General features: G+C 49.1%; 1 protein-coding gene across 1 annotated transcript in view; it reads right to left on the reverse strand.

Moving 5' to 3' along the window:
- The window catches only part of bahcc1a (BAH domain and coiled-coil containing 1a), a 65,250-nt gene extending 39,416 nt beyond the window's left edge, over positions 1-25,834 (reverse strand). The window contains exons 1-2 of the mRNA XM_084677940.1: positions 25,584-25,834; positions 22,431-22,754 (exon numbers count right to left, since the gene is read on the reverse strand). Of these exons, the coding sequence (XP_084534066.1) occupies positions 22,431-22,602 (172 nt within the window). The 5' untranslated portion in view covers positions 22,603-22,754; positions 25,584-25,834. The remainder of the gene's footprint in view (positions 1-22,430; positions 22,755-25,583) is intronic.
- Positions 25,835-26,107: the final 273 nt, after the last annotated feature.

Genomic DNA, 26,107 nt, shown 5'->3' on the forward strand with positions numbered 1-26,107 from the left:
GGAGATGGAAGACAACTGCATAGTGCCACCGCAGTAAGCAGTCAATACCAGGCGGCAGTCCCTGTACCCCACAGCTCACACACACACACACACACTCAGCGCACAGCTCATTGTTTTCCTTCCGTCGCCCCTCCGTGGAGAACACAGAGGCCCTTCCCCCCCTTTTCTCACGTATATTGAATGAATATCAGGAAGATCCGGGCGATCAAAGGGAGAAGCCTTCTCAGCCCCACCTCCAGCAGGGTGCCTCTCCCACCAGGGAGAGCACTGCCATATGCTCTCTGCCTCCTCATGACAAGACGCCCTCAACCTCAGATCAGCAACCCCAGTCTCCCGAGATGCAGAGAGAGAGAGAGAGCGCTCGCAAAACACAGAGAAAGAGAGAGAGAGAGACGGAGAGAGAGAGAGAGAGAGACGGAGAGAGAGAGAGAGAGAGAGAGAGAGAGAGAGAGAGAGAGAGAGAGAGAGAGAGAGACGGAGAGAGAGAGAGAGAGAGAGAGAGAGAGAGAGAGAGAGAGAGAGAGAGAGAGAGAACTGTAAGAGAGCAAGTGACAAGGGAATACACTCTACTCACCCAGTAAAAACATACTGAGAGGCTGCTTTTCCCTACGAATATTCCTCAGCTTCAACTACGTTTGGATCCGGACTCCCTCTGCCTCAGAGCCTCACACGTACTTTACACGTCCCCAATTAAAAACAGCTCGACACAGCGAACCAAGTAACCAACAAGCCAGCGAGCCAGTCAGTTGGTCGGCCAGTCCCAGTCCCAGACCGTAGAGGCGGACTAGCCCTGGAAGCTGCGTTCGCCTGACTGTACACACCAGCGTCCCAGACAGACTGGCTGGACGACAGCTGAGTAACCGAGCACGCACTTCCTTACTATAAAACACACTCAGAATTTCAAATGGCTACTAAAGTGGGGGGGATTTCCTTCAAACAGTCAGAGTCATCTTGAAAACATTAGAGGAGCTGGTAGCCAAATTCCTGTTGGTTTGAAAACAACTGTGGTGGGAGGACTTTTTTTGTATTATATATATATATATATATTTTTTTTTTAAACCTCCACCCCCGCCCTGCCCCCTGCCTGTCCTTGTGGGGGTGGGTGGAGGGTAGGTGAGGACCCACCACCACCACCTCCCCAGGGCAATAGCGGGGGCGATCGGATCAGAACCGAAAGCAGCGAGGCCAGGCCGCGCTGTCCTGGAGCCCGGCCAGTGCAGGGGTGGGGGAAGTGCCGTCAGCGCACGCCTCCGACACTCTACACACACTGCATGCCTGTGAAGTGAGTTTAGTGGATGTGGTCAGGGAGGGGGTGGTAGACATGGACATGGGAGAGCAGGGGGAAGGGAGAGAGAGAGGGAGGGAGAGAGAGAGAGAGGGTGTGGAGTGTAGAGTGATGTCCAGGAGAGAGCGCGGGAAGTGGTATCTAGATAAGGATGTGTGTGTGCGTGTGGGAGCGCGGGAAGTGGTATCTAGATAAGCATGTGTGTGTGTGTGTGTTGTGTGTGTGTGTGTGTGTGGTGGTCGTCTTGCTGAAGCTGGCAGCCTGTGTTTGCAGAGTGGCTGGGTTGGTCAGCCACGCACTTGCAAATCAAGGGATCTGGGGAATGGGAATCTCTTCAAAGTGCGATGCAAATGAAACAGGCTTGGGAGTTCAACCAGAGATCCCGGGCCATCTCATCCAGCTGATCACACAATGCTGAAGTTTACATGACCAGGATAAGGGATTCTAATCCCAAACAAATTAGCCAAACTGGCAGAGCCTTTGCTGGCGAAGAGCCTGAAACAAACAAGTAGATCGGATTCTAACTCCAGACAGTGCTGATGCGGGGGGTGCGGAAGAGGGGAGGAAGGTGGGTGGCAGCCTTTGAGGGATCTAGTTATCGTCTGGGTGGTGTGTCATGGCATTTCTAAGGAGACCTACCAGCCGACCGATACAGTACACTCCTTTTGTTCTCTCTCTCTCTCTCTCTCTCTCTCTCTCTCTCTCTCTCTCTCTCTCTCTCTCTCTCTCTCTCTCTCTCTCTCTCTCGTCTCTCTCTCTCTCTCTCTCTCACTCTCTCTCACTCTCTGTCTGTCTTTCTCTCTCATCCGATGCTTTCTCTTATCTTAGAATATCTTCTCCTATTCTGTATCCTATTCTGGGGCGGGGGACGACGACACAGAGAGAGACCCGAGCGTGTGTGTGCGAGCTCGCACCCATGTGTGCGAGCGCACACCTGCGGGCCTGACAGGGCTACTGAGGGGAACACATGGCGTGTGCTCATACCTACTGCTCCAGCCGCCCCCGGGGGCATTCGGCTTCACTTTTACAACAATTAATCATTTATAAAGCCTGTCTACAGACACAGGTTTCTCATTGTCAAACAGGGGGGCGGGGGGCGGGGGGGCGGGGGGGGGCGGGGGGGGGGGCTCCGCCGCTCGAATACTGTCACTACTGTGCCAACGGAGGGGCGCGCAGACGGGAAGGCAGCGCTGTCTGGACGGGTTCCTGCTGAAGACACGTTTTACGGCCACGGTAAATAAAGCAGCCAGCGCGGCAGCAGATATTTGCCGAGGAGAAGTAGGGCGCTCCGCGGGACAATAAGAGCTTTCACGGCCGCCCCTGACTCCATCCCCCCCGTGCCTCTGCCTCTGTCGCTTCCTCTGCTCCTGCCCTTGCCTCTGCCCCATCCTAGGGCTGGGGTTTGGAGCGGGTCAGGGGGAGACTGTGGCTGGGGGCTAGGGCTAAGGTTAGGGCTGGTCAGTGGGAGAGTATGGGTCTGGGCTAGGGCTAGGGCAAAACAGCGCTGAGTCACTGCCCTCCTCTCTGGGGAGAGAAGGCAGACATTCCAGGCTAGGGCAAGGAAGGTGGGAGGACGGACACACAGAGAAGGAGGTGGAGGCCAGGACAAATGAGCTCCGGTCTCATTTTCCTCCCTCCACGCCCACACACCCACACACACACACATTCAATGAGGGATCAAGGGATCCTGTTTGGGAGCAGACACTGGATGAGTATCAACAGGAAAGTTTGACGCAAGATCAGAAAGTCTTGTTCATCCCAGCCGGCCTCCCTCTGCACACTCACCACCACGTACACGAGCGGGCAAACCCCGCAACTCTATACCGAGACACGGATTCTAGGACTGGTCCTCTACTTTCTCTCCAAAACATATAGTTCTGGCCACATCATTTAGCATTATTAATCTACTTTTGACTGCCTGCTCCGACCCACTTAAAATCACATCTCCCCGACACGAGCATTCCCTGTAAGACTGAACAACGGTAAAAAGGCTGACATTCTGAAAAACAAATGTTCCAGGTAAGGAGGCTTTCTTTGTATACAGGGCTCCAATACAATCCTCAAGGAGAATCATTTGTTATCTGTCCGAACTTTGGTGAGTGTGCTTGTTAACTGACCTATTGTTACATGAGGAGGTTTCAGGGCCGTTGTTGGGCTGCGAGTCCTTATTCCTCAGGCATGAAATTGTGATTACCATAGTGGGCCTCATCCATCTCATTCTCATAGAAACAGTACTACACACATACGGTTACACACACACACACACACACATGCACGCGCTATCTTTCTCTGTCTTTGATTCTCTCACTCACGCAGACACACACACACAGACACAAACACACACACACACCTCTCTCTCTGTGTGTGATTCTCACTCTCTGTCTCTCTCTCACACACACGCTCCACGTGCACACAGTGAGCCGCCCACAGCTGCGTCAGCCCATCTCCTAACAATCCAATCTGTTTTCTTTCCCATGATGTTTCCCATTGGCACCGAGAGGAGAAAATCAGATTTACTCCCCCACAGGGCCCATGCAGTTGCACTGATATGGAAAATGATTTCAGAGGGCTGCTTGAGCCCCATAAACGCTATTTCTGTCTCTTCTGTTAATGACTTACATTTCTTCCCAGCATTGTGCATCTCACATAGGAGCGTATGAGAGGAAGGGGGGGGGGGGGGGGGTGGTGATAGCAAAATGGAGGGAGGTGGAGGGGTCGTTCTCCTGGTTCACCTTACCCCTCACACTGGATCGTGATGTCCTACCCCCCCCCCCCCCCAAACCCCCCACCCCATCCCCCACCCCCCCCTTTCACCCCCCCTACACACACAAACACACACGTTCAAAGGAGCTAATGCCGGCGTCCGAAGCCCTAAAAACTTCCAGCTCTCCGGGGAGGGGGGGAGGGCGGGAGGGGGGGAATGGAGAGAGATCTCTCACCTCCCCGTCCCCCTGTGTCCTTCTCAGCACTGGGGCCCGCGGAGGGGGGGCTTCCGCCGTGCCGACAAACGGCGTCATGCACCGAGCCCTGTCTTAGCAAGAAAGCCACCACAGACCAATCCTCGGGCTGCAATTTGTACTTAAGGTTTAAAGTGACATACGCGTCTGCCCTGTGGCCAACAACATTGGACAAGAGGCCTGCAGAGCACAGAGGAGTCGCACGGATGACCTAACATCTGACGCGACGGTGTGAGGAGGAGACGCTCTTAAAACGGGCCAACAGCGAGACACTAAACCTCCATTTGGCGCCCGTAAAAAGCCCATCTGCAGGCCCAGGAAGGAGCGAACGTCAAATAACAACATTAAACATGACTCGAGTAGAACGCTCTCCTCCGTCCAGCATTCTCTCGAAGGTCTCCCTCCGAAGAAAAAAGGGATTTTCATGCTTCTCTGGTTCAACCGGCTGCTTCAGACGGAACGTTCTGGATCTGGTTAGCTTTATAGCTGATGACTGATCTGTCTGAATCCATTGGTTTTATGCCCTTGTATGTTTGGGATGGACGGCTGGGTGACTAACGCCGGTTTGCGTGCCATTTTCTTTTCCACCGACGTTGGAAATTGGGCCCGGGTCAGGTCACAGACACATGCCTCGTCGTCAAGAAAAAGGGGGATTAAAACAAGTGTTCAGCAGAATCTGCTGTAATTACTCCCCTTTAACTTTTGAACTTAATTGGCAAATTGAGATGCGGTCTGTCTGGGCAGGTTTTCTCTCCCTCAGGCTGGCCATGAGGCACTGATAACTCAGGCTGGTACAGTCTGGCACTGGGGATGCTGCCTCTGTGCGTGTGTGTGTGTGTGTGTGTGTGTGTGTGTGTGTGTGCGTGTGCCAGGCTTTCCACCGGTGGAGGACGAGGAGCGGTGACGCCACACAAGAGGCAGTAAAATTGTGTGTGTTTTCAGGGAAGCTTATACCCTCGTACACCCTGCATATGCTGGTGCCACATCAAAGCGGGGCCCCCTCTGTGGAGTGCTGGGTGGTCTCCCTTAGCATCACGACCAGCCGAGTGAGGGTTGGGGGGGGGGGGGGGGGTGGCGGGGGGGTTGGTGAGGATGGGGCCGGTGTAAGTTACCACACCACAGGCAACCATGTTCAGTCTAACTGCGCAGACAAGGCATGCAATGAGTTTGCTTTGGCAGAGACAGGAACAGTATGAGTGCAGACTAAGAGGAACAAATGAGAAACGTTGCACACACACACACACACACACGACACACATTCACACACGACCCAACACACACACACCCACGGCCTTCCGCACCCGCTCAGCGAGAAAACCAGAATGGGTCACGTGATGGACTGTAGGAACATTAAAGCTTTCAGACACACACATCTTACACAGGCACACACACCGTGCACATTGTACACACACACCAGATCCACACACATGCCGTACACAGATCCACACGCACCATACTTAGATGCACACACACACACACACACATACCGTACACACACGCACACACGCGCAGCAAGAACCTCATGCAAAACACACAGACCTCACACTGCTCGAGTCTAGGCCTCTCTTCCCCGGGTGATGTATAATGATACCCATAACACCATATAAATCTGGGAGAAGCTCGTATTCATCAGTGTAGATTTACCCCGCTGTCTTTCCTTTTCACTTTCATCCCTCCCCCCCCTCCCCCCCTTCTTCTTCCTTTCTCCCTCCAGCTCGATCATTCATGCTCCCCCTCTCCGTTTTCTCTCTCGGTCCTCACACCCTCTTCATCATCTCTCTATCGCACTCTCTATCCTTCCCCTGCACCTCAGCTCTATATTTCTGTCCTCCCTCATCACCTCCCTCGGTTTCCGTCGCTCCTCTCGCCGTACCCTCCTTTCGGAAAGGAGTCGCTACTCTCTTCTTTTCGTTTACCCCGCCTCTTCCCACCCAGCCTTCGTTCCTCCTCTATCCCTCCTTCACCTCTCAAGACCCTCCTGCTTTCTCTGTTCCTTCTCGTCCATCAGTTTTCCTCTCGTTCCTCCGTCGGGCCCAGGAGGGTAATGAACGTCCCATTTTATAGGGAGTCACAGGTTCACCCCTCCCTTCTGTCAGACCCCGCCCATAAATCAGCCATCCCAGCATGCAACTGGCAGCCAGTGCTCACTGGAATGTCCTGCTTTCTCTCGTGCTCGCTCCCTCCTCTCCTCTCCTCCCTCTCTTTCGCTTCCCTTCCCGTCCCTCTCTTTGGCCTTTTCCCCGCTCTCCCTCCCTCTTTCTCTCTCTTCCTCCTCCTTTGCCCCTCATTCTCGCATCCCCTCTTCCTCTCCCCCTCCCCTTCTTTCCGCCCACCCGCTCCATCCTTTTCTCGCCCTTATCTCTCTTCCTCCCCTCTCTACCCCTTCCTCACCCTCTCCTCTGTCTTGTTCGCCACCTCCCCCCTCTCGTCTTCCCCTCTCTCCCTTCCGCCCCATCTCCCTTCCTCCCCTGTCCCTCCCTCCCCTCCCCCCGTGTCTCCGTACTCAGAGGCTAGTGTCTCCAGTCTTGGCTTGGCTTGGGGCAGGGCAGAGCAGAGCGGAGGCCGGCTGCAGCACGGCCCTGTGTTCGTTCTCAAGCTGGGCTGAGTGTAATATGATCAAGTCCTGAAGTCATCAGTGAGAGGAACACTGCACAGCCCCCTGCTCTGGCTTCCCTCCCAGTGATGTCCCCTGTCAGAGGAGCAAGAGACAGAACACTGTAGATAACCCAGACGGGGCTGCTCTGCCCGCGGGGCCCTCCGGGGCCCCCAATACGATTTCCTGTCGGCCGGCGAGGGGAACAGAGGAGAAACGGTCATGTCTCGCAGCGTTGGTGGAGACAAATGGGAGGGTTAGTGAGATAACCTGGATATGGAGGGAGGAGCGGACCTGACTAGCCAAGGTCAATCGGATAGAGGGTGTTACTTTGTACTTGAAGAGAATACATACAATGAATGTGTAACAGAGTCAGACTCTTTTGTGTGTGTGTGTGTGTGTGTGTACGACCAAGGCCCTTGAGGACATTCTCCTTGACTCCTCTCCCCATAAACAGATCCAGCCATAAGGACTCTCCAGTCTGGGCCCGGCCCAGCCAGATAAGCTCCCTGCTCTCCTTCACAGCCAACACAGTGCACACAAGGTCAGTCGGATCACACAGTAAATTCTTACATGAAATGCATCTGACAAACTAGGCCTTTAACTTGAGTTATGCCTCCCATCCACTGACACTGGTCATCCGTGGAATGCCGTTACAGAGTCTGCTAAACATCTGGCCAAACACACTTCAGCAGGGAGGAGTCAAATTAGGAGCATTTCCTGCAATCTGCAGGGAGCGGAGAAGGTCATCTTTCCTGGAACACGGGCAGATGAAGTGAAACATAAAGCAGGGCAGCCATAAAACGCCTCCTCTCCACTTGGTTAGGCTTTTTACTGTGAGGGGGGAAAAGCAAAAACACAGCAGGCAGCCAGCCGGCAAGCCACTCAGCCAGTCAGCCACCCAGCTAGCCAGTTAGCCAGTTAGCCAGTCAGCCAGTCAGTTAGCCAGTCAGCCAGTCAGCCAGTCAGTTAGCCAGTCAGCCAGTCAGCCAGTCAGCCAGCCAGCCAGCCAGCCAATCATCCAGTCAGCCAGCCAGCTAGCCAATCAGCCAGTCAATCAGCCAGTTAGTCAGTCATCCAGCCCGCCAGCCACAAGGTCAGGCTGGGGAGAGAGTGGATATCAATATGATCCACGGCCTAATCCTGCAGCTCCTCCTACACCTAGCTCTGGGTATCGGGGACCAGGGCCCGGGTAGGTAGCTCAGATGTGTCCTCGCTGTGTGCGCAGGTCCTGTCGAGCCCATGAGGGTCAATCAATGTACACATGCTCCATTGATGCTCATCTGTTCTGAGTGCCACTGTACATCAATACAAACGACTGGTAGGCACTAGCACTACTAAACACACACACACACACTTACACACACTTACACACACACACACACACACACACACACTTACACACACAGACGGGCGCACACGCGCGTCCACGGCTACGTCTTGATTATTGGTCGAGTTTGCACAGCATCTACAAGGCTGGGTAGAGGTGTTGAGAGTGAAGTCTGGGCCGACAAGAGATCCATACCCTCCTGCATGTGCTGCTCACCCACCAGGAAGTGAGTGGCGACACGCCACCTGTTGATAGGGTGTTCCCAAACACGCCTGAATCGTCACAGCAGGGAAGAAACAGGCCCGGCTGCCTGTCTCTACGCAGAGAAATGAGAATCATATATTTTCCCGAGCCATGCTCTATTGTATTGGCACTGTTGAATGTGAAATGAAAAGCGTCTATTCCAGCGTAACCATTAAACGGAGTTTTAACAGCATGGCTGTAAGCACACATGTTGGCGTTCCTCTTTTTTTAATATAGGTTTCGTTCCTTTAGCTATAAAACATGTCACCGCCTCTGTGTTGGGCCAGCTTGTGTGTGAGAGAGAGAGAGAGAGAGAGAGAGAGAGAGAGAGAGAGAGAGAGAGAGAGAGAGAGAGAGAGAGAGAGAGAGAGAATAGCCCAGAATCTCAATTTGGGAGTCCTCACATCCCAGGGACAAGGAGCAGCAGCTTTCAACAGGCCATCACAATCCAACCACAGGCCAAGCCCGACCCCGCTCTGGCACGGGCCTGCTGAGACTGGCGGTGGGAGGAGGGGAGAGGGGGAAGGAACCAAAGGAATAAAGGAGAGTTATTAGGGAGCGAGGGGGAGAGGAACCTCGGATATGTTTTGACATGAAAAAATAGCAATTGTGACAGCGGCACTTAAACAGTATCCAAATCCTCCCCTCTCACTCACCCTTTTCATTCTCCCTCCTTTCATCCCCTCCTCCTCCTCCTCCTCCTCCTCCTCCCCCTCCTCCTCCTCCGCGGGCCCCGTTCCACACAGAACCCGGCTCAAAAGAGAGTCGTGAAACGGAGAGCTCAAATGGCATTCCAGAAAGTGCCGTTTCTCCCGGGCCGAGCTGGAAGACAGAGTGTGGGTGCAGACACACCAGCCCTCCCTTTTGTTCCAGTGCGAGCCGAATAATGACCATCCTGGCTAGTGGCACAGCTTACCGGAATCCTTAACACTCCGACGTTTTCACGAGCGCTCATGAACACCAGCAGGCTGGGCCAGTCCGGCCTTCGACGTCACTGAGCGCTCCTCTGAGTCACTTCTGCTACGTGCTGCCTCGGACAGACACGTCAACGCCACCGCTGGGGACGGTTGGATGATGCAGGCTGGGCAAGTTGACGACGCGCGTTGGTGTGTTTTGCATTCGACGGGCACCGATGTCATGCTCTTTCTGGGTGTAAACTCGGAACGTTGCCGCTTTAACCACTCCGACGTCTGCTACTATGCATATCGGCGGCGTATGTGTGTGTGTGTGTGCGCCCGCATGTATGTATTTTATTTTTTGAGAGAGAGAGAGAGAGAGAGAGAGAGAGAGAGAGAGAGAGAGAGAGAGAGAGAGAGAGAGAGAGAGAGAGAGAGAGAGAGAGAGAGAGAGAGAGAGAGAGAGAGAAAGGGAGAGAAAGAAAGAGAGAGAGTCGGAGTGTGTGTGTCAGTGAGAATATGTTTTTTTTCCGTGCTGTATTTGTTCTGGCACAGTGTTGTATTGTGGGGCCGAGTTCACAGCCCTCAGATAAGAGAGCAGTAATGTCAACACGGGTGGCAGTGAAGAAGCCTCCTGGTTATGTTGACATTGTACACCACTGCTTGTTTGCTCTGACCACAGAGTAATGACCATTCCAGCCCTCTCCGAAGTGGAGCCCCCTACTGGGCCGGCCTGGGACACGAGCAGCCAGCTAGGGGAAAACGGGAAGAAATGTAAGCAGGACCTAATGGTGAAACTGAGACCATGACTCTGCAGTTTGTCCAAACCGGCGACGTCAGCAGAGGAATTCATGTGGGAGAATCCACGTGGAATTAAAGCGGGGGGGGGGGGGGGATTTAATGAATTTACTTCTTCAAATATAGTCCCTGATTCCTATCAGCCAGTCCCATAATCATTTCAGTCAGAGCTCTCATTATCCAGCCCCCCCAACCCCCATCTGCTCCTCCTGCTGCCCTCTCTGTCTCAGTGTGGCGGAGAAGAACCAGCGCTTCCCACAGTGTCCTCAGCAGGGCAGGGAAGGGTGAGTCAGATTTATAGTTAGCACCTGAGTGAGTAAGGTGCACAGAGGCTGCACACACACACACACACACACACAGAGGAGCACAGACACAAGTGACTGCACACACATCCAGGGGGGCACAGACATATAGAACAGCACACACACTCCCACACACACACACACACACACACAGAAGAGCACACAGACGCCAGACTGCAGCTCAACTCAGGATGACCTCTCCTTGGATAATCTATGACAGCCTAGCAAGACCTTGTGGAGTGCCTGTGTGTGTGTGTGTGTGTGTGTGTGTGTGTGTGTGTGTGTGTGTGTGTGTTTGCTTGTGTTCCTGCAGTTTGAGAGCTGCTGTCCACACATACACACACATACACACACACACACTAAAGCAGCTGGGTATAGGATCCAAACCAAATTCATTATGATTATCTATTTCTAACAATAACGCTCAAACCACAGACCAGCATAAAGGCACCATAACAACTAGAGCAATGAATTATTTACAGTCAGAAAGTATACCCTGTTTAATGACACACATCCTCACCACAAACAGAATGCACCCGCCAACATGTCAGAACGTATGAATATTTACTTAAAACACATCCGCAAAGACAACCTTTTTGTTAGACACGGTTTTAACGAGATACAGAGAGCCGCTTTTCTCTAGCCTGCACTAGAGCTTACTCTCTCTCCCCCGTCTCTCTCTCTCCCCCGTCTCTCCCTCTCTCCCTCTCCCTCTCTCCCTCTCTCCCTCTCTCCCTCTCTCCCTCTCTCTCTCTCTCTCTCTCTCTCTCTCTCTCTCTCTCTCTCTCTCTCTCTCTCTCTCTCCTACACAGTCTTTCAGTTCTTAGCCCTGTTGTGGAGCCAGTGCTGTGCTTGAAAGATCTGGTGAAGCTGAATCGCATTGAGGGAAAGAGAGAAAAAGGAAAAAAAACAAGTGGAGGAAAAAAGATGAAAAGTGACAAATGAGAGATTTCCTTCACAGGCCCATAAATCAAGAGACGCAGGCAGGGGCAATACGAGGCCGCCTTGGAAAAGCCAAACTTTTCCCTCTCACAGCCAACACTAACCACCTCTCTCCTACACGAACACACACACACTCTCTCTCATACACACACACACACTCACTCCCCAGATGGTGTGTACTGGAATGACATCCTTGCTCCCCCAATCTGGGTTCTGGCAGGGCGGCCAGGCTGCCTGGCACAGACGGAGGCTCATAAAATCACTCCCAGTTAGGAGCGGCGCGAGCTTCAAAGCAGCAGCCTTCAAACCAGCCTCTATAAAGAGCCTCGTGCACGCGTGCTCTAATAAACCCGGCTCACGCTGTCACATAAAAAACACACACGGGGGGCGGGGGTGGGGGGGGGGGGGGGGCGACGAGCACAGGTGAGAGGGATGGGCCCCACCAGACAGGGAAGAGAGGGGGGGGGGGAGACGGCTCCTCAGAGTGGCTGCCACATGCGCCCTCCGTGGGGGGGCGACAGACACCGGCATGCTGGGGGGGAAGGGGGGCACCCGGGAAGGGGGGCATAGCCCGGGGGGGGGGGGGGAGGGGGGGAGGGGGGGGGGCTCCCTGGATGTGCTGTTTGGGAAGGGAGAGCGGGGAGTGCGGGAGTGTCAATCCCTGGAAGTGCCTTTTCAAATGGGAGCCATGAGACGCCACATATGCGCGGGGATTGAGGGCTCTGGAGCGGCCGAGAGCCTCGCTCGGAGCCCAGAAACTGGAGCCCGAGTCCCATCCCACAGCCCGGAGTCCTGATGGACACCCACAAGGATTTAGGATCTGCTTTCAGTCTCAATGTTTACCATCTGCTCTGATGGAAAACGAGCACACAGAGCCGAAGGAAACTCGGTAAACTGACAGACGAGACAGTGTGTACGGTCGTGTGTGTGTGCGTGCGTGCGTGTGTGTGCATATTGTATGTGTATTGATCCTCAAAGGCTGTAAAGCAGCTCCGCTTTCTGAAAAAGGTCCATCATAATCACACACACACACACACACACAAGTATAGAAACTCACTGTGTAACAAAATACATACAGTACAGCCTGCATAACAGCACTGAAGCCAAACCGCCTCAAAGCCCCTCAGTATCGCTGCTGACCCATATTCAATAAAGAGGCATTACAAAGCAAAAAAACAAAACATGAAATAGGTGAATGGTCCATTCCACCCCCTGGTCTCCTTTCATTTGGTACGATCCTTCCAGGCTCCATGTGTTCAGTCAGACAGTGGTGGCGCCCCATTACCACGATGACCAACTCTCTCCTCATACCTCACTGATCCGTCACACCAGCCTCAGGAAGGACCAGAAGCACTGAGCCCGGAGAATAACAAGCTCATGTCTTGTTTTCCTCCCGATCAACGGCCTGTTTCCACAACACAGAAACAGTCGTGCTCTAACGCACACACACACGCACCACACACACACACACACACCTAGGCGCACACATACACACAAGCGCACACACCGTTACAGTCAGGGTCGTTCAACCACCTTGAACCACAGCTGGACTGTGACCCACCTCCTTCAGGATTCCACAAATACACAGATCTCTTCGTCGCACACACACACACACACACACACACTCCATGCTCTTCAGTCTAACCCTACCCCTTAAGGGAGCCACATCCGCAGCATAATAGCCATGTGACCACTAGCCAGGATTCAGCTGACCCCTCCCTGGAGCTGCCATGGTGATTTCTGTGTTCCTGCTACTGGTAAAAGCAGATAGGACACGGCCATTACCGACCGTAGACACAAACAGACAGTCCAGATGCCGGGAATGCCAATGCCAATGTGACTAACGTTGATAAATAGTTCACTACAAGTTTAGAACCTGCTGGAAGGTAATAGGCGGGATCGAGCTCTCGTGGCATGCTACCTCAAAAACTGCCCCATGGATGGAGGGGAGTGGTGCTGTTAGAAAGCGTGTGAGTGGGTTAGGGTGCGAGCTGGAGGTGGATTCGAAGTAGTATTGTCGTGATAGGAGAGAGAGAAGCCAGGGGGGTGGGCGGAAAAGGTCGCCCTCACCAGCCCCCTCCCCATTCTGCCCCCTCAGCAGCCGGCCACTTTGCAGCCTCTCTCTCACTCCATCTCTCTCACTCTCTCTTTTTCTTTTTTCTCTCCCTCTCTTTACAATCACTTAACCACACAGAGCCCGTGATTGCTCTTTCCCGTGAGCTGACTCACACAAACATATACACACAGACACAGAAAACACACACTGTCAGAGATGTACCAGCCGAGTTTGAACGAAAAAAAAATCCAACCACAAGAAACCAAGAGGAGCACGACCCCTACAATTGAGCGGAACAGAATTGTATTACCAACACACGTTCTGGCTCTCTCTTTGACACCCTCTCTCTCTTCCACTCACTCACACACACACACACACACACATCCTTCCATTATGGAGTATAACCAAAAGGCAGTGAGCCATTTCAGCAGCCTTCTGACAGCCAGCCAGAGAACGCTCTGACTGTGCATTAGCCAACATGTAATCATACCACGACCTCACTGCAATTAGAAGCATTTCTCCTTTTTTTTGGTGGAAACGGAGTGTTCTCCCACCACTAATAGTTTACTTTACTGCAACAGCTGACAAGCCAGGCTGTACCACGACACCCCTCCTCCTACTCCTCCACACACACACACACGCGCGCGCGCGCCGCCGCACAAACACAAACGCACACAATCTCTCCCAGCTGTGGCTCAGCTGCCAGTGTGGGAGATCAAACAGGATCCCGGGCGCAGAGCTGGACTGGATCTCTCTGGTGGAGCTCAAACGAATCTCCCGAGTCCACCCGGAGCCTCGTCTCACCTGGAGTCTTCTCCCCTCCACAGGCTGGGGAGAGCCGCGGTTTTGACAGAGAAGGATAACTGTGAATTTGCGAAACAATAGAAAAATAAAACCATTACACTCCATAACGTCGAGGGGCTAGATGAGGCGGGTGTGTGAGGGCGGGCAGCGAGATAGCGAGAGAGAACGCCGCCTAATGAAGACTGAGGGAGCGAAGGCGCGCCACATACTGATGCTATTGCTATTAGCCCGTGAGCTTGTGCACTCGGGTGTCACTTCAAAGCATTCCCCACTATTAATCAGACCGTGTTCAGTCCTCCAGTGAGCCCTGCTAGCTTGGCGGCCAACTACCCCTCTCAACATCCAACACAATGGAGCCATCATTACACCCATTACGCTACGCCTTGGCCAGACAGCACACCTTTATCTAAGCATATACCTTACACACTCACGGCCAATTAATTTGCCTGCCATGTCAGAGAATAGTGTGTGTGTGTGTGTGTGTGTGTGTGGGGGGGGGGGATTTGGCTGTTTGTGTGTGTGTCTGAGGGTATTTCAAGGGGGCACCTGGCTCCAGCTGCATAGAGTGGGCACTCTGCCTCACCTTGGAGGCTCTCTATTAGAGCACCTGCCAGCGAAGGGAACCTGGCTGGCCCGGACAGGCCCGAATCTGGCCCCTCACCTGGCTTCCCCAGTCCATACATGGATCACCCTGGATCACACCATCCATTCATCCCCCGTGGATTAGTTTCGGGGCCTCTTCTGTCTCTTTAAAGGGAGATTCTATACAATGCTAAGCCTCAGTATAAACCTTTTGGTCGTTGTTTTGACTACAGTGATGTATGGCACTTTCGATTCACTGCGCTTGGGACAGGTTACTCCTAAAGAGATTCTTTTTTTGTTGATGTTCAATCATGAGGTACTATTAAATCCATTAGCATTTTGACCCCGTAGGGAATGAATGTGACACCCGGCAGTGTGCTCGTCTCCCTCTGCAGAGGGCTGGACATCTGCAGTGCACACCACTGCTGCCGGCCGGATCCAAAACGCTCAACAACGGTCGGGAGAAATAATCTGCCACGGCTTTATTTATTTTCTCCCTGTCTCTCTTGTTCTCTCTCGCTCTCTATCTCTTTCTCTCTCTTGCTTGCTCTCTCTCGTAGAATCTAAAAATCCTGAATAGTGGTTCTAAAAATAGAGCAGTTTCTATAATTAGATGTAAACAGACGATGCTGTCTCAGCCTCAGCCTGGCCCAATGGCCCCCTAGCCCCATGAGAGACAGGGAGAAAGAAAAAGTGTGTGAGAGTGTGTGTGTGTGTGTGTGTGTCTGTCTGTGTGTGCGTGTCTGTGTGTGACTGTCTTCTAGTCACTGTTACAGACACACACACACAAAACACCACCCCCACCCCATCCTCATAGTCTTCGGAGGCTAGGTTAGTGGCCGTGAGTTGCGTGTCGAGACAGCAGACAAGCACACATCTGTTGCTGAGGACCCAGTCATTTGTTCCAGACAGAGGATACATGTCAGGTAGAGAGAGAGAGAGAGAGAGAGAGAGAGAGAGAGAGAGAGAGAGAGAGAGAGAGAGAGAGAGAGAGAGAGAGAGACAGAGACAGAGACAGAGACAGAGACAGAGACAGAGACAGAGACACAGAGACACAGAGACACAGAGACACAGAGACACAAAGGGGCAGGAGAGAGAGCAGAGGCCGGGCAGTGTGGCCTGGTGGTCACACAAGGCAGGATGAGATGGCGGGACAGGGCAATAAAAGGAGGATAAAGAAGAGACAGAGGGAGGAGACACAGGAGAGGGAGGACAGCCGGGAGAAACAGAGGGGGCAATGGAGGAGAACGGAGGTAACCGGAAGAAGGGTGAACCAAGGATAACAAGGAGGGGAGGGAAAACACCCCGCATAAGAAACACGCAGACATGAAAGAGCGAGTCGTGTAAAACAAGTGATTCACAAAAACGGGACGAAAGGAGGAAGGCAGCGGAATTGAGCTCTAATCAACGTAAGAGGACGACGAGGACGCACGGGAGATCCAGACGCGCACACGACAGCAACAAGTCCCTCTCGGATTGAGAACTAGGCAGTTGGTTGGCTGGCCCCCTGAGACTTATTAAAATGGAATTCCTGATGCTAATCTTTGTTTTCCCACAAAAGAGCTGACACATCCTTGAGAGGCATACCGCATGTATATTTAATGGCAACAAAAAAAAAAACCTCTGCATATACTCGGCGACGCGCCTCATTGTTTTGTGCTGCGTGTCACAGTAGCCCGCTGCGTCGGTGACAGTTACCGAATCTCAGCCCCATTATCTGCATTCCACCACCCCCCTCTCCCCCTGGCATCCCAGCCATACATGTTCAACAGTCAGGCACACCAAGGAGGAGGGAGGAACCTAGCCATCGTAGCAGGAAAATGTGTGTCATCGTCGAAACAACGGATTAGTCATCATTACATCATTACAACATTACTGAGACAACCACTGTTACAGAAACAATTACTGGCGATAATTATTCCTGATATTGAGTCAGTAGGCTGCTTTTTATTGTGACTGTGACTCCTTGTCATCATGGCTGTAGATGAGAAGCAGCCTGAAGTGTATGGAAGCCAGCTAGGGGACACTCGATGCAGAGTCTGGGACGTGAGGGGGTTAATTGTGCACCTGCCTGGGCCCCACAGCCAGCCACAGGGTGCTCTGGAAGGGGCTGTCTGGAGGGACTAACCATGCACACACACACACGCAAACACACACATGTACGAAAGCACGCACGCACACACACACCGCCGTCTCGTCTGCCCCCGGATTGAAATCCGCCTACAACGACCCATAACAGAACAACAGCTTTCTTGTTCTTTTCGCTAAAAGATTACAATAATAAAATTGATATTAAAAACAAGTAATCTGGATTTTCTGCTTGAGCCGTTAATAATGTCTAACAGCTGTCACATGCAATACGGCGGTGCACCGAGGTGGGCCTGGGGGGGCCTGGGGGGAGCAGCCTGATACTGACAGAGGGGGAGGGGAGAGAATGGGATAGAGAGACTGAAAGAAAGAGAAAGAAGAGAGAGAGGGAGAGTTAGGGGAAAGAGAGAGAGAGAGAGAGAGAGAGAGAGAGAGAGAGAGAGAGAGAGAGAGAGAGAGAGAGAGAGAGAGAGAGAATATTAAAGAGTCTCAATTACACACACAATAGCAATTGTTGACTTAACACCACATATCTAATCTCAACAATATCATTTCAGCAATTTCTTTCATTCAAAGCAGGTCATTCTAATCCAACCTCTCACTTCCTCGACTTGAGAGTAAAAATAGGCGGCCAGGTTTTGAAATGGAACCGTTGAAACCTGATCCAGGAAGGTATTACCCTGCCTGTCGGTCTCACCGTGGGTCTCCTTTGTGTTGGTCTTGTGTGCCCGCCCCGTGCTTGGGGCGAAGGCTCCATGGCTCTGTGCCACATGGTGTAGGGCGGATGGTGTAGGGCGGGTAGCGGCCTGTTTGAAGAGCCTGTCTCAGTGACCGCCTCTCCAGCTCCCTGGCCAACACACGCTGATGAAGCCAAACCTTTTCTCGCTCCGCTTCGCTCCATCCTCCTAACCTGCCTGATTCCTACCTAGTGCCTAAGGAACAGCTGCCCTATATATATATATATATATATATATATATATATATATATATATATAGGGCATATATATATATATATATATATATATCAAAAGCCTTCAGAAACAATGACATCTTAACTCCAGAAGCTACCTCACTGGTTGCTTTGTGAATTTGTTTTTATATGGTCCGAATGATTTTTATATTTCTCTGGTGGATTGGCCCACTTAATCAACCCGTGGTTGGGTCCTAGACTTAGCAGGCCTTCAGTGACACTATGACTCAGGTGATCCTTGGACAGGTTTCCCATGGCAACCATGGTTGACTGGGTGTGACACCAGGCATGGGGTTTGCCCCGCCAAAAGACACTTGACCACTTGATCGCCCGGGCGAGTGAGCGCGCAAGGGGAGCAGTGTGTGTTTCCCGCAGGTGTAAGCAGGCGAGGGTGACAGGTGGTGGCACAGAGTGGCTAGGTGTGTGTTTCAGCCCGGTGTAGGGTGCCAGACAAGGCCCGAGCCACCGAAGACAGTTCCTGTGACATCATGTCTGCTCCTCCGTGCTCATGTCATCTCACAACATTCCCCACAAACCAGGTCTGCAACTGGCTGGCCGTCCGAGGCCCGGGGTGGGAGAGGAACCCAGGAGTAAATAAGAGAGTCGAGCGAGTAGCCAAATGGAAGTTGGCCGGAGACCCACATTCTGTCACGGCACCCCCACCACAGCTACCTCAGACAAGTCGCTTTTTAATGTCATATTTTGCGGGTTATTTAAGATGTCATTTTTCTTTTGCTAAGACTTCAAAGGACAGGTCTCAGCTTAGTTTGTTGTTTTTTTTTCCCAGCCAAATCCTAAAATTGCTCCTCGTTTCTGGCAACAATCTGTGGGTAGGGGGTGTGAGATCATTAGACTGAGGTACTGTAGTGGAACAGTTGGGGATGGAGGGGATGAAAAGCATAAACGAGTATAAGGCCCCGTCTCACAAACAAACTCCCCCCACTCACGATGGTTTACTGTTTTAAAGACAGGGTTGTAACCAGCCACTTTCCTACCTCTACCAAACACCTGTTTGCCTTTGATTCCACCCCTCCACAACCCGACAGCCCTTGGGATATTTCAGCAATGAGCCATTCAATAAAACCCATAGTAAAGTTATTTATTCTCCTTTGGAAAAAGCTAAGGGGAGAAGCCAGACTGCAGAACTAACCTTTGAAGAGGGAAGCAGCTCGGATATCCAGCCAGGACGTAAAAACCAAGGGAATGACAGTGACATCCTACCAGAAAACAATAAAGGAGGGAGGAGGGGGTGTCTTTTTTTTATCTTTAACAGCATGCTGTAAAAGCCACACAAAGCTGGGGTCTGCAACAATGGCCCCAGGCAGGGACGCCTGGCTGAAACAGAAGTGGCAGGAAGACCACTGCTTCCCAGACAGAAGGGTCTTCCTGCTATGAACAGGGGGACAGAAACGAAGGGGAGGAGCGAAGGCCAGTCTGGGGGGATGAAAGAGAGGTGAAGGCTACATGTAAGGAAAGAGTGCCAGAGTAAGGGAGGTGACATCAATATGACCTTTGATTACATGGGGCGTTTAGAGCCGACCTCAACCATGGACAAGTCTCCGAGTCCCCCACTGCTTGAGCACAGCCACCCCTTGGAGACGAACCCCCGTGATCAGAACAATATGTCTGAAAGATGAGCCCCGGTCATAAATGCCAGCAGTAAAGACAGCTCCACTCTGTCTCCTAGTTTGATAGCACAGCTGCACTCAGGGCCCATCATCAGCCTGCTGGCAGATTTCAAGTTATTTTGTTATTCTGGTAAATACGCTACATTTGCCAGACACTGTTAAACAATTTGACAAATCAACATGCCTGTCGTTCTGAGGACGTGGGTATGTGAAAAGAAAAATTCGAAGTAATGTTACAACTACAAATCTGCCACCTGACACATTACAAATGATGAGCTATTTCAGTAAGTGAAGACGCACTCAGGCAGAGAGTGGCATGGATCAGCAGACAAGGGAGGAGGTAAACTTAGATCGGTCGCTCACTGTGGACAGACACAACCTGGACTGGGAGGAAGACATAGAATGGTGAAACTCTTGAGAGCCAACGAGGAACGTGAGTCACTGTTACAGAGTTAAGGGAGGGTGTTGCAACAGCAGCAGCAGCAGTTTCCAGCAGGCATTCCAGCAGGACTAGCATAGAGAGGTCTTTACAACAAACATCTCCAGAACATCACCAGAGCCATTTCAAGGAGCCACACCAGAAAGCTGCTTTTTACATCAAGCCTGAAATATTCATTCTCTTTGTAAAGTATTAATGTGAACCAGTGTGCGCATTTGTCCCAGGGGAGCAAGCGTTGAGAAACTGAAGGATTGAACACTCAGTAAATAACATGCTCTGTTGTGTTTATGGTAAAGCACAGAATGTTGTAGGGGACATTGATTACCTGTCCTGTTAAGACCATATATTGGGCACCAGCTCAGCTCTACCCACCTGAACATGGTCACTTCAACAATCTACAAATATCTATACAATTTTATATTTTGAGCAATTGCCTTTTTTTGACAAATGGGTTTACTGTTCTTTATGCTAAATTTTAATCAAGTTATTTGGATTTTAAGTGTTTCAGCATTCAAACAATACATTTAAATACTCTAGAGATGGAACTGCTGTCTGAAAAAGCTTTCGGCCAGTTTGAAAAGTATTTTGTTACAAATGCTATATTTCAATTGAACCTTTGCAAATATCCAAGACAATGCTACATGTTCATTCCTTTTATAAACCATGGAAAGATGATAGTGAACCAAACCCCCAGTCACACCCATGTGGTACTGAATACACTGGATATTTTGTTCTAGAACAATTAACCACCTGTGCAGCTTACTGAACAGTGATGGCATTTTAGAGTATATCTGCATGGTGGTGCAAGCTGCAGCCTAAAAACAAAAGATTTGCCATATCCGGTTAGCAGTACACCTGGAACATGTGGCTGGCTTTAATCGTAAGGCTCTCATCAACATAATAATTTACAAGACAGTGCCTTCAGTTCCTTACAGTTCCTTAAAACCACAGAATGGAGTCCATTAAAACTATGAGAATCAGGCTTGGTGGGCAATACATCCTCTTATTTTGTAGAATTTTCAATTATCAAATCATCCTTCCCAGAGACTCCACAAAGGATGCGGACTAAGTGTAAAATTAATCAATGACAGCATGAAAAACTAGTTATCTAATGTGATACCGGTCTAAATACATATGAATAAACAACATTATTTAAACAATTTATTCTACTTCTTGTTTGTCTTTTGCAAATGTTTTCCTGTATTTATCCACTGATCCACTTTATAGATAATCACCCCCCCCCCCCCCACCCGCCCTCCCTCCCTTACACACACACACACACACACACCCACACAAACACACACCTACACACAAAGCCCCTCACCCCAGTGGCCATACACTAGGCCTACAATCTCTATCTGGTAGCAGGCTTTTGGGATTTCATGAGACAATTCAGAAATTGTATTTTCTGGTTCATAAATTGTTGGTGTGATTGGGAAACATTTGTAAACTAGCTAATTTGTAAAAAAAAAAAAAAAAAAAACCCAAACTCCCAAAAAACTGAAGATGCAAAAAAAATTACTTCATCAATAATTGGTATGTAAATTGAGTTAAATACAAACCAATATGAATCCCATATTTTTAATGTCGTTAAATGACTTGATGAGAAACGTAGTACATTGTCATGAACATCTAATCCCTATCTGTTTCCAAGTAACGTTCGTCGTATGGCCATCCAGACATAAGCATTATGGCACAAACTTCCACGCACAAACGTGCATATTTACATGCGGCACACATTAAAACAAGATACCTCTTACTTGTTAAATCTAATGCATGCGCTGTGAAACCATTTGCACCCCAACACTTCAATGCCAAATATAGAATGAAGATTTTCTGGCACACAAGCCCATGGCTCTTTCCTTAACCTCTTTACATGAACGCCTTTGCAATGGTCGCCTCATAGTCATCTCAACCGTGAGCCGTGTACGCCCAAGCTTTTGTTCAGGTGATAGCGCCATCCACAAGCAACAGCATGACACATGAACGTGACATAAAATCATAAGCCTTATTGAGAATCAAACAGAGGGGGTATGTTAAAAGTAACATAAAAAGCCACTGAAACCCAAATTAGACAAGGTTGGTGTATCTTGACTCTAGTGCTGTAAACACTCAAGCATTTTGTTAATAAAGTTTATACTAAAATGTAGAATTAAAAACTAAATGTTGTATTTTCGCCTTTCGATTGGTTTAGTTTAAATGGGCTACATTTGGTCTAATCTTTATGATTTGTACCCTACAGGCCTAGCGGTTTCTTTACACAATAGACTATCCATCTTATTTTTGAAAACCCCTACCTATTAATTGTATGGGACATCAAACTAAACTTTAATAGCTTTTGTGTTAAAATGCTGCACATCCATCATCGAGGGCCTTGTTACAGTTGACAATAGCGCAACTCAGTTTTAGCGAACTGAGCATTTTACTTAAATTATGTATTTCTCTATATGCTATATGTTCTAAATTATTAGGCAATGATGAAAAGTATTTCAAGCCAACCACATAAATTTGACCTACCTGAATGGGGAGTCATCGGGATGTGGGAAGGGTAATATTTTCCTGGTGGGAAATGGCCGGCATGCTGTACAGAGCTGTGACCGGAGGAGGCGATCCGAGAGGCGGCTCGGTGTACCAACGCGCCCCGCTCAGATAGGAGGTGTGCAGGCGCAGCGAAATCCCGCCCTTCCATACTGGTGAATGTTGAATAATCCGAAATCCAGCGGGTAGACCAGGAGATTCAAATGCAATCCATATACAATAATCCTTCTCTGTTTTTCTACGTATTGCATTTAGCTGATCGTAGACTTCTCCAGCCACAAACGTAGCCTCCATTCATCTTTTCTGTAAGAAAAAGAACGGTACAGTCCCATTATCGCTGGAACTGCTACAGCGGTCAGGACAGAGGTAGGTCCTAGACAAAAAATAGCGATTCGCTGTTGTAAACTGTAGGTTAATGTAGGCCACTAGCCCATATCGTTGAATGTGACAAATTTCGGATAGCTTTCTCCTTTATGCAAATGCAGTGTAGAACAATATCATCACCATCTATCTTCCAAGAATACACAACCTTTCTTTCTTATTGCAAGTAGGCTAAACAATAGGTAATGAAGTAGGCTCCCAACAAATATTTGGCCTACATAAAAAAACTGACAGTTCTTATGTCGAATTAAAATATGTCCTACGTCCTAATTGGTCACCATATAATGGGAATAGATACGTCTATTAACAGAAGATGGTTTGAACGCACTGGGCCCACATTTGTTTAAGGATATGTCTGTAAATGTCATGCAGTTATTTACTTTAATTCACAGGTGATCATAAATGATCTGAGAATAGACACTATGTCAACGTATTTGTCAACTGTCAGCATCGTCAAACCGAATTAAATCACCAATTGTGGATTTTCTTTTCTCTTTTTAATATCGGCCTCGAGGTTGTAATTAATTTGCATTACCACGCTGCTGATGCAGATCAATGGTGTTTTGATCAGACTGGGTAGTGACATTTTGTAGTAGTTTGTGTTTCTTTCCTCCATGTGTCCTAAATTGTGAACGGCTGTGGGCCTACGCCAGGTTGAAAGCTGCTTCCCCTGACTCTGTTGTCTCTAATGCAGGACTATCTGCTAAAAGTTGATCACCTGTTTTCTGCTTGTAGATAGGCTCGTCACGCAATTGGACCCTGTCTCTACTATGCATCACAATGGGACGATCGCAAGCTTCAATGTAACAGGATTTATGTCAAGCGCGAGGCATATTTCTGAAATTTGTCAAAAGCTGAAAAACTCAGATTTGACCATTGTTACCGCAGTACACAGACAACGCCGTCATAAATTAACCAACACCTTCAGAAAATCACACTTATCTATCACCAGATCACCAGAACCCAAAGCTTATGAGGTCATGACATCAAATATAGACGTGTGTGTGTCTACTAATGTCCATTCAAATAACTTCACTCTTACTGTCTTTATCTGTCGTGACCTATTTTATTCCAGGTAATCATATCAGGCAACCATAATGTGGCCTGTAGCCTCATAGCATTAATGGCACGGAATATTGTTTCCCACAAAATAATTTAAATAAATTGTATGCACCTTTTACTCTTCTAAAACACAAATGTGATATCCTTTCTGGTTCTCTTCTGTGTTCATGTAATGTGTAGTTCTGTAGGCCACTTAGAAATGATAATAATCTTAGCGTTTAATGTTTTGCCCAAATAGTAAACCCGTATGGATTAATAGGAGAATAATTCGTAGTGAATACCGTTCCGTTTTTGTCAACACGCAATCCTTAACTGAGTGACTTGAAAGGTGCTTAATGTTTGGAACAATGTTCCAGAGAAATCCAAGGTGAATGGCCGTCACCAAGACTGTCTTTGTCTCCACATTGAGGTTGCCTGCAGTCAGCCATTACCGTCCTTACCGTCTAAAAATTCAGAAACAGCCCATCCTCACGTCTAACCATTCTAAATAAAAGTATTTAAGAACAAGTCCATTGCAATTACCTTAAGTATGCCGTAACTGAAAGAAGCTACGGACATGCAGGGAGCCATGATATTCACGCAATAAAAGCAATGCTGGGAGGTTATGAGACAAAGCTGTTGCATTGGCCATTGGCTGTGTAGATTTTGACGCGAAATTGAGATTTGTTTTCAATTCAAACTATCAACGCCTGTAATTTAATTGTATTATTGTCTATTTCTTTGGCGAAATACGGTTGGACACACAAACTCAGATGATAAATCAAATTATTTTATAGGTCGAATCATGCTGCGGGAGAGGCGCCGATCCGCGACAAAGCTGGCCGGGTGGGTACACACCATAGCTGGGCTATCCCCTTCCAAAAAACCATGTAAATTCTCTTGAGTATTTAGCCTAAGTTACAGCGTAAATAACACGGTCGACAATCTAAACAATATATTGAGAAACTCGACTCGAAATTATTGTGGTAAAACCTATTATTATAATAGGCTACCACCTAAAAGGAATCTGGCAAATGTTGGAATAAAAGGTCTGCAGTAAATACAAGATTGAAACAAATTGCAACGACTTGGATACACATCCCAGACTGATCAAATGAGCCGCCGATCAATAGCTAGCTTACATCTCTACCAAAACGCTGAGTCTACCGGCCTTTAAAATGTCTTATAAGCATCCTTAAAATAACGATGTTAACTTTAAGCCGAATCTTAAATTAAGCTTTCCAATAGGTTTAGTACTGTAGGTGTAATGTGCTATTAATAATAAGGATATTGGGTGCAAATAAAACAATTGTTGGCCAAATAGATAGTCATAATAGTTTAATAATAATACAAATAAATGCTTGTATTTTACCCTACAATTAATCAGGATGGCATTGTAGAATTTTGAGAAATGTATTCTTTAAGCTATTGATGCTATGCAGGCCTATCCTGAATAAAGGGTAGGGTATAATATTGGCCTCAGATATTGCCTTCAATTTCCCCTAGGGGATCAATAAAGTACCTACTACTTCTAACTCTAAGATTTGTAGAATCTTAGAAATAATTGTTTTGGGGAAATTATTTGTGGTTCTATATCATTGTCACTTGTCACTTGATGTCTGTTTATATCATCCATTGAAATCTTTGATATAAGTAGGCTACTGCTACTGTTTATTAAAAAAAACTAGAAAATATACAAAATGTACTTACTGGTGTGTTAAATCCTTGCATAACAATAAATTATAAAATCACAAAATAAAAACAAGGCGCAGACCAAGAATGACGCTCATTTAAAAAAGCATGAGGCTACTGTTTAGTCCTATAGTTTTCCATTTGAAGCTGTGCTTCTGTAGTCGTTCAATCTGCTAAAAGCACCGGGATTCGGGCTTCTAGACTAGAGAATCGAGGCTCGGATCTCCGAACAGCAATTCTCTTTCCCAGTGCACTGATCAGCTCGTGCCTCGCATCTCAGGGAGGGTAAACACATTCGCCCATTGGCTGGATACCTGCATGCTGATGAGCTCGTGCCGCCTAACCGAGGAGCCATGGAAATCTGATTGGCCAACACCACAAACCAATGGGATAGTGACTGTCAATGCTCAACAATGTTGTGGGCGCCAGATTTAAAGTTTGAGTCCTTTACATGCACTGGTCTGTTTAGTTGAGTACATTCATTCTTTTCAGTCCGTTCGCAAAAATAAGAACACGTAGCCCGATGTAATGGAGCCAGGGAT

The sequence above is a fragment of the Hypomesus nipponensis genome, chromosome 17, assembly GCF_054491055.1.
Source record: "Hypomesus nipponensis isolate SF chromosome 17, ASM5449105v1, whole genome shotgun sequence".
Taxonomy (NCBI): Eukaryota; Metazoa; Chordata; class Actinopteri; order Osmeriformes; family Osmeridae; genus Hypomesus; species Hypomesus nipponensis.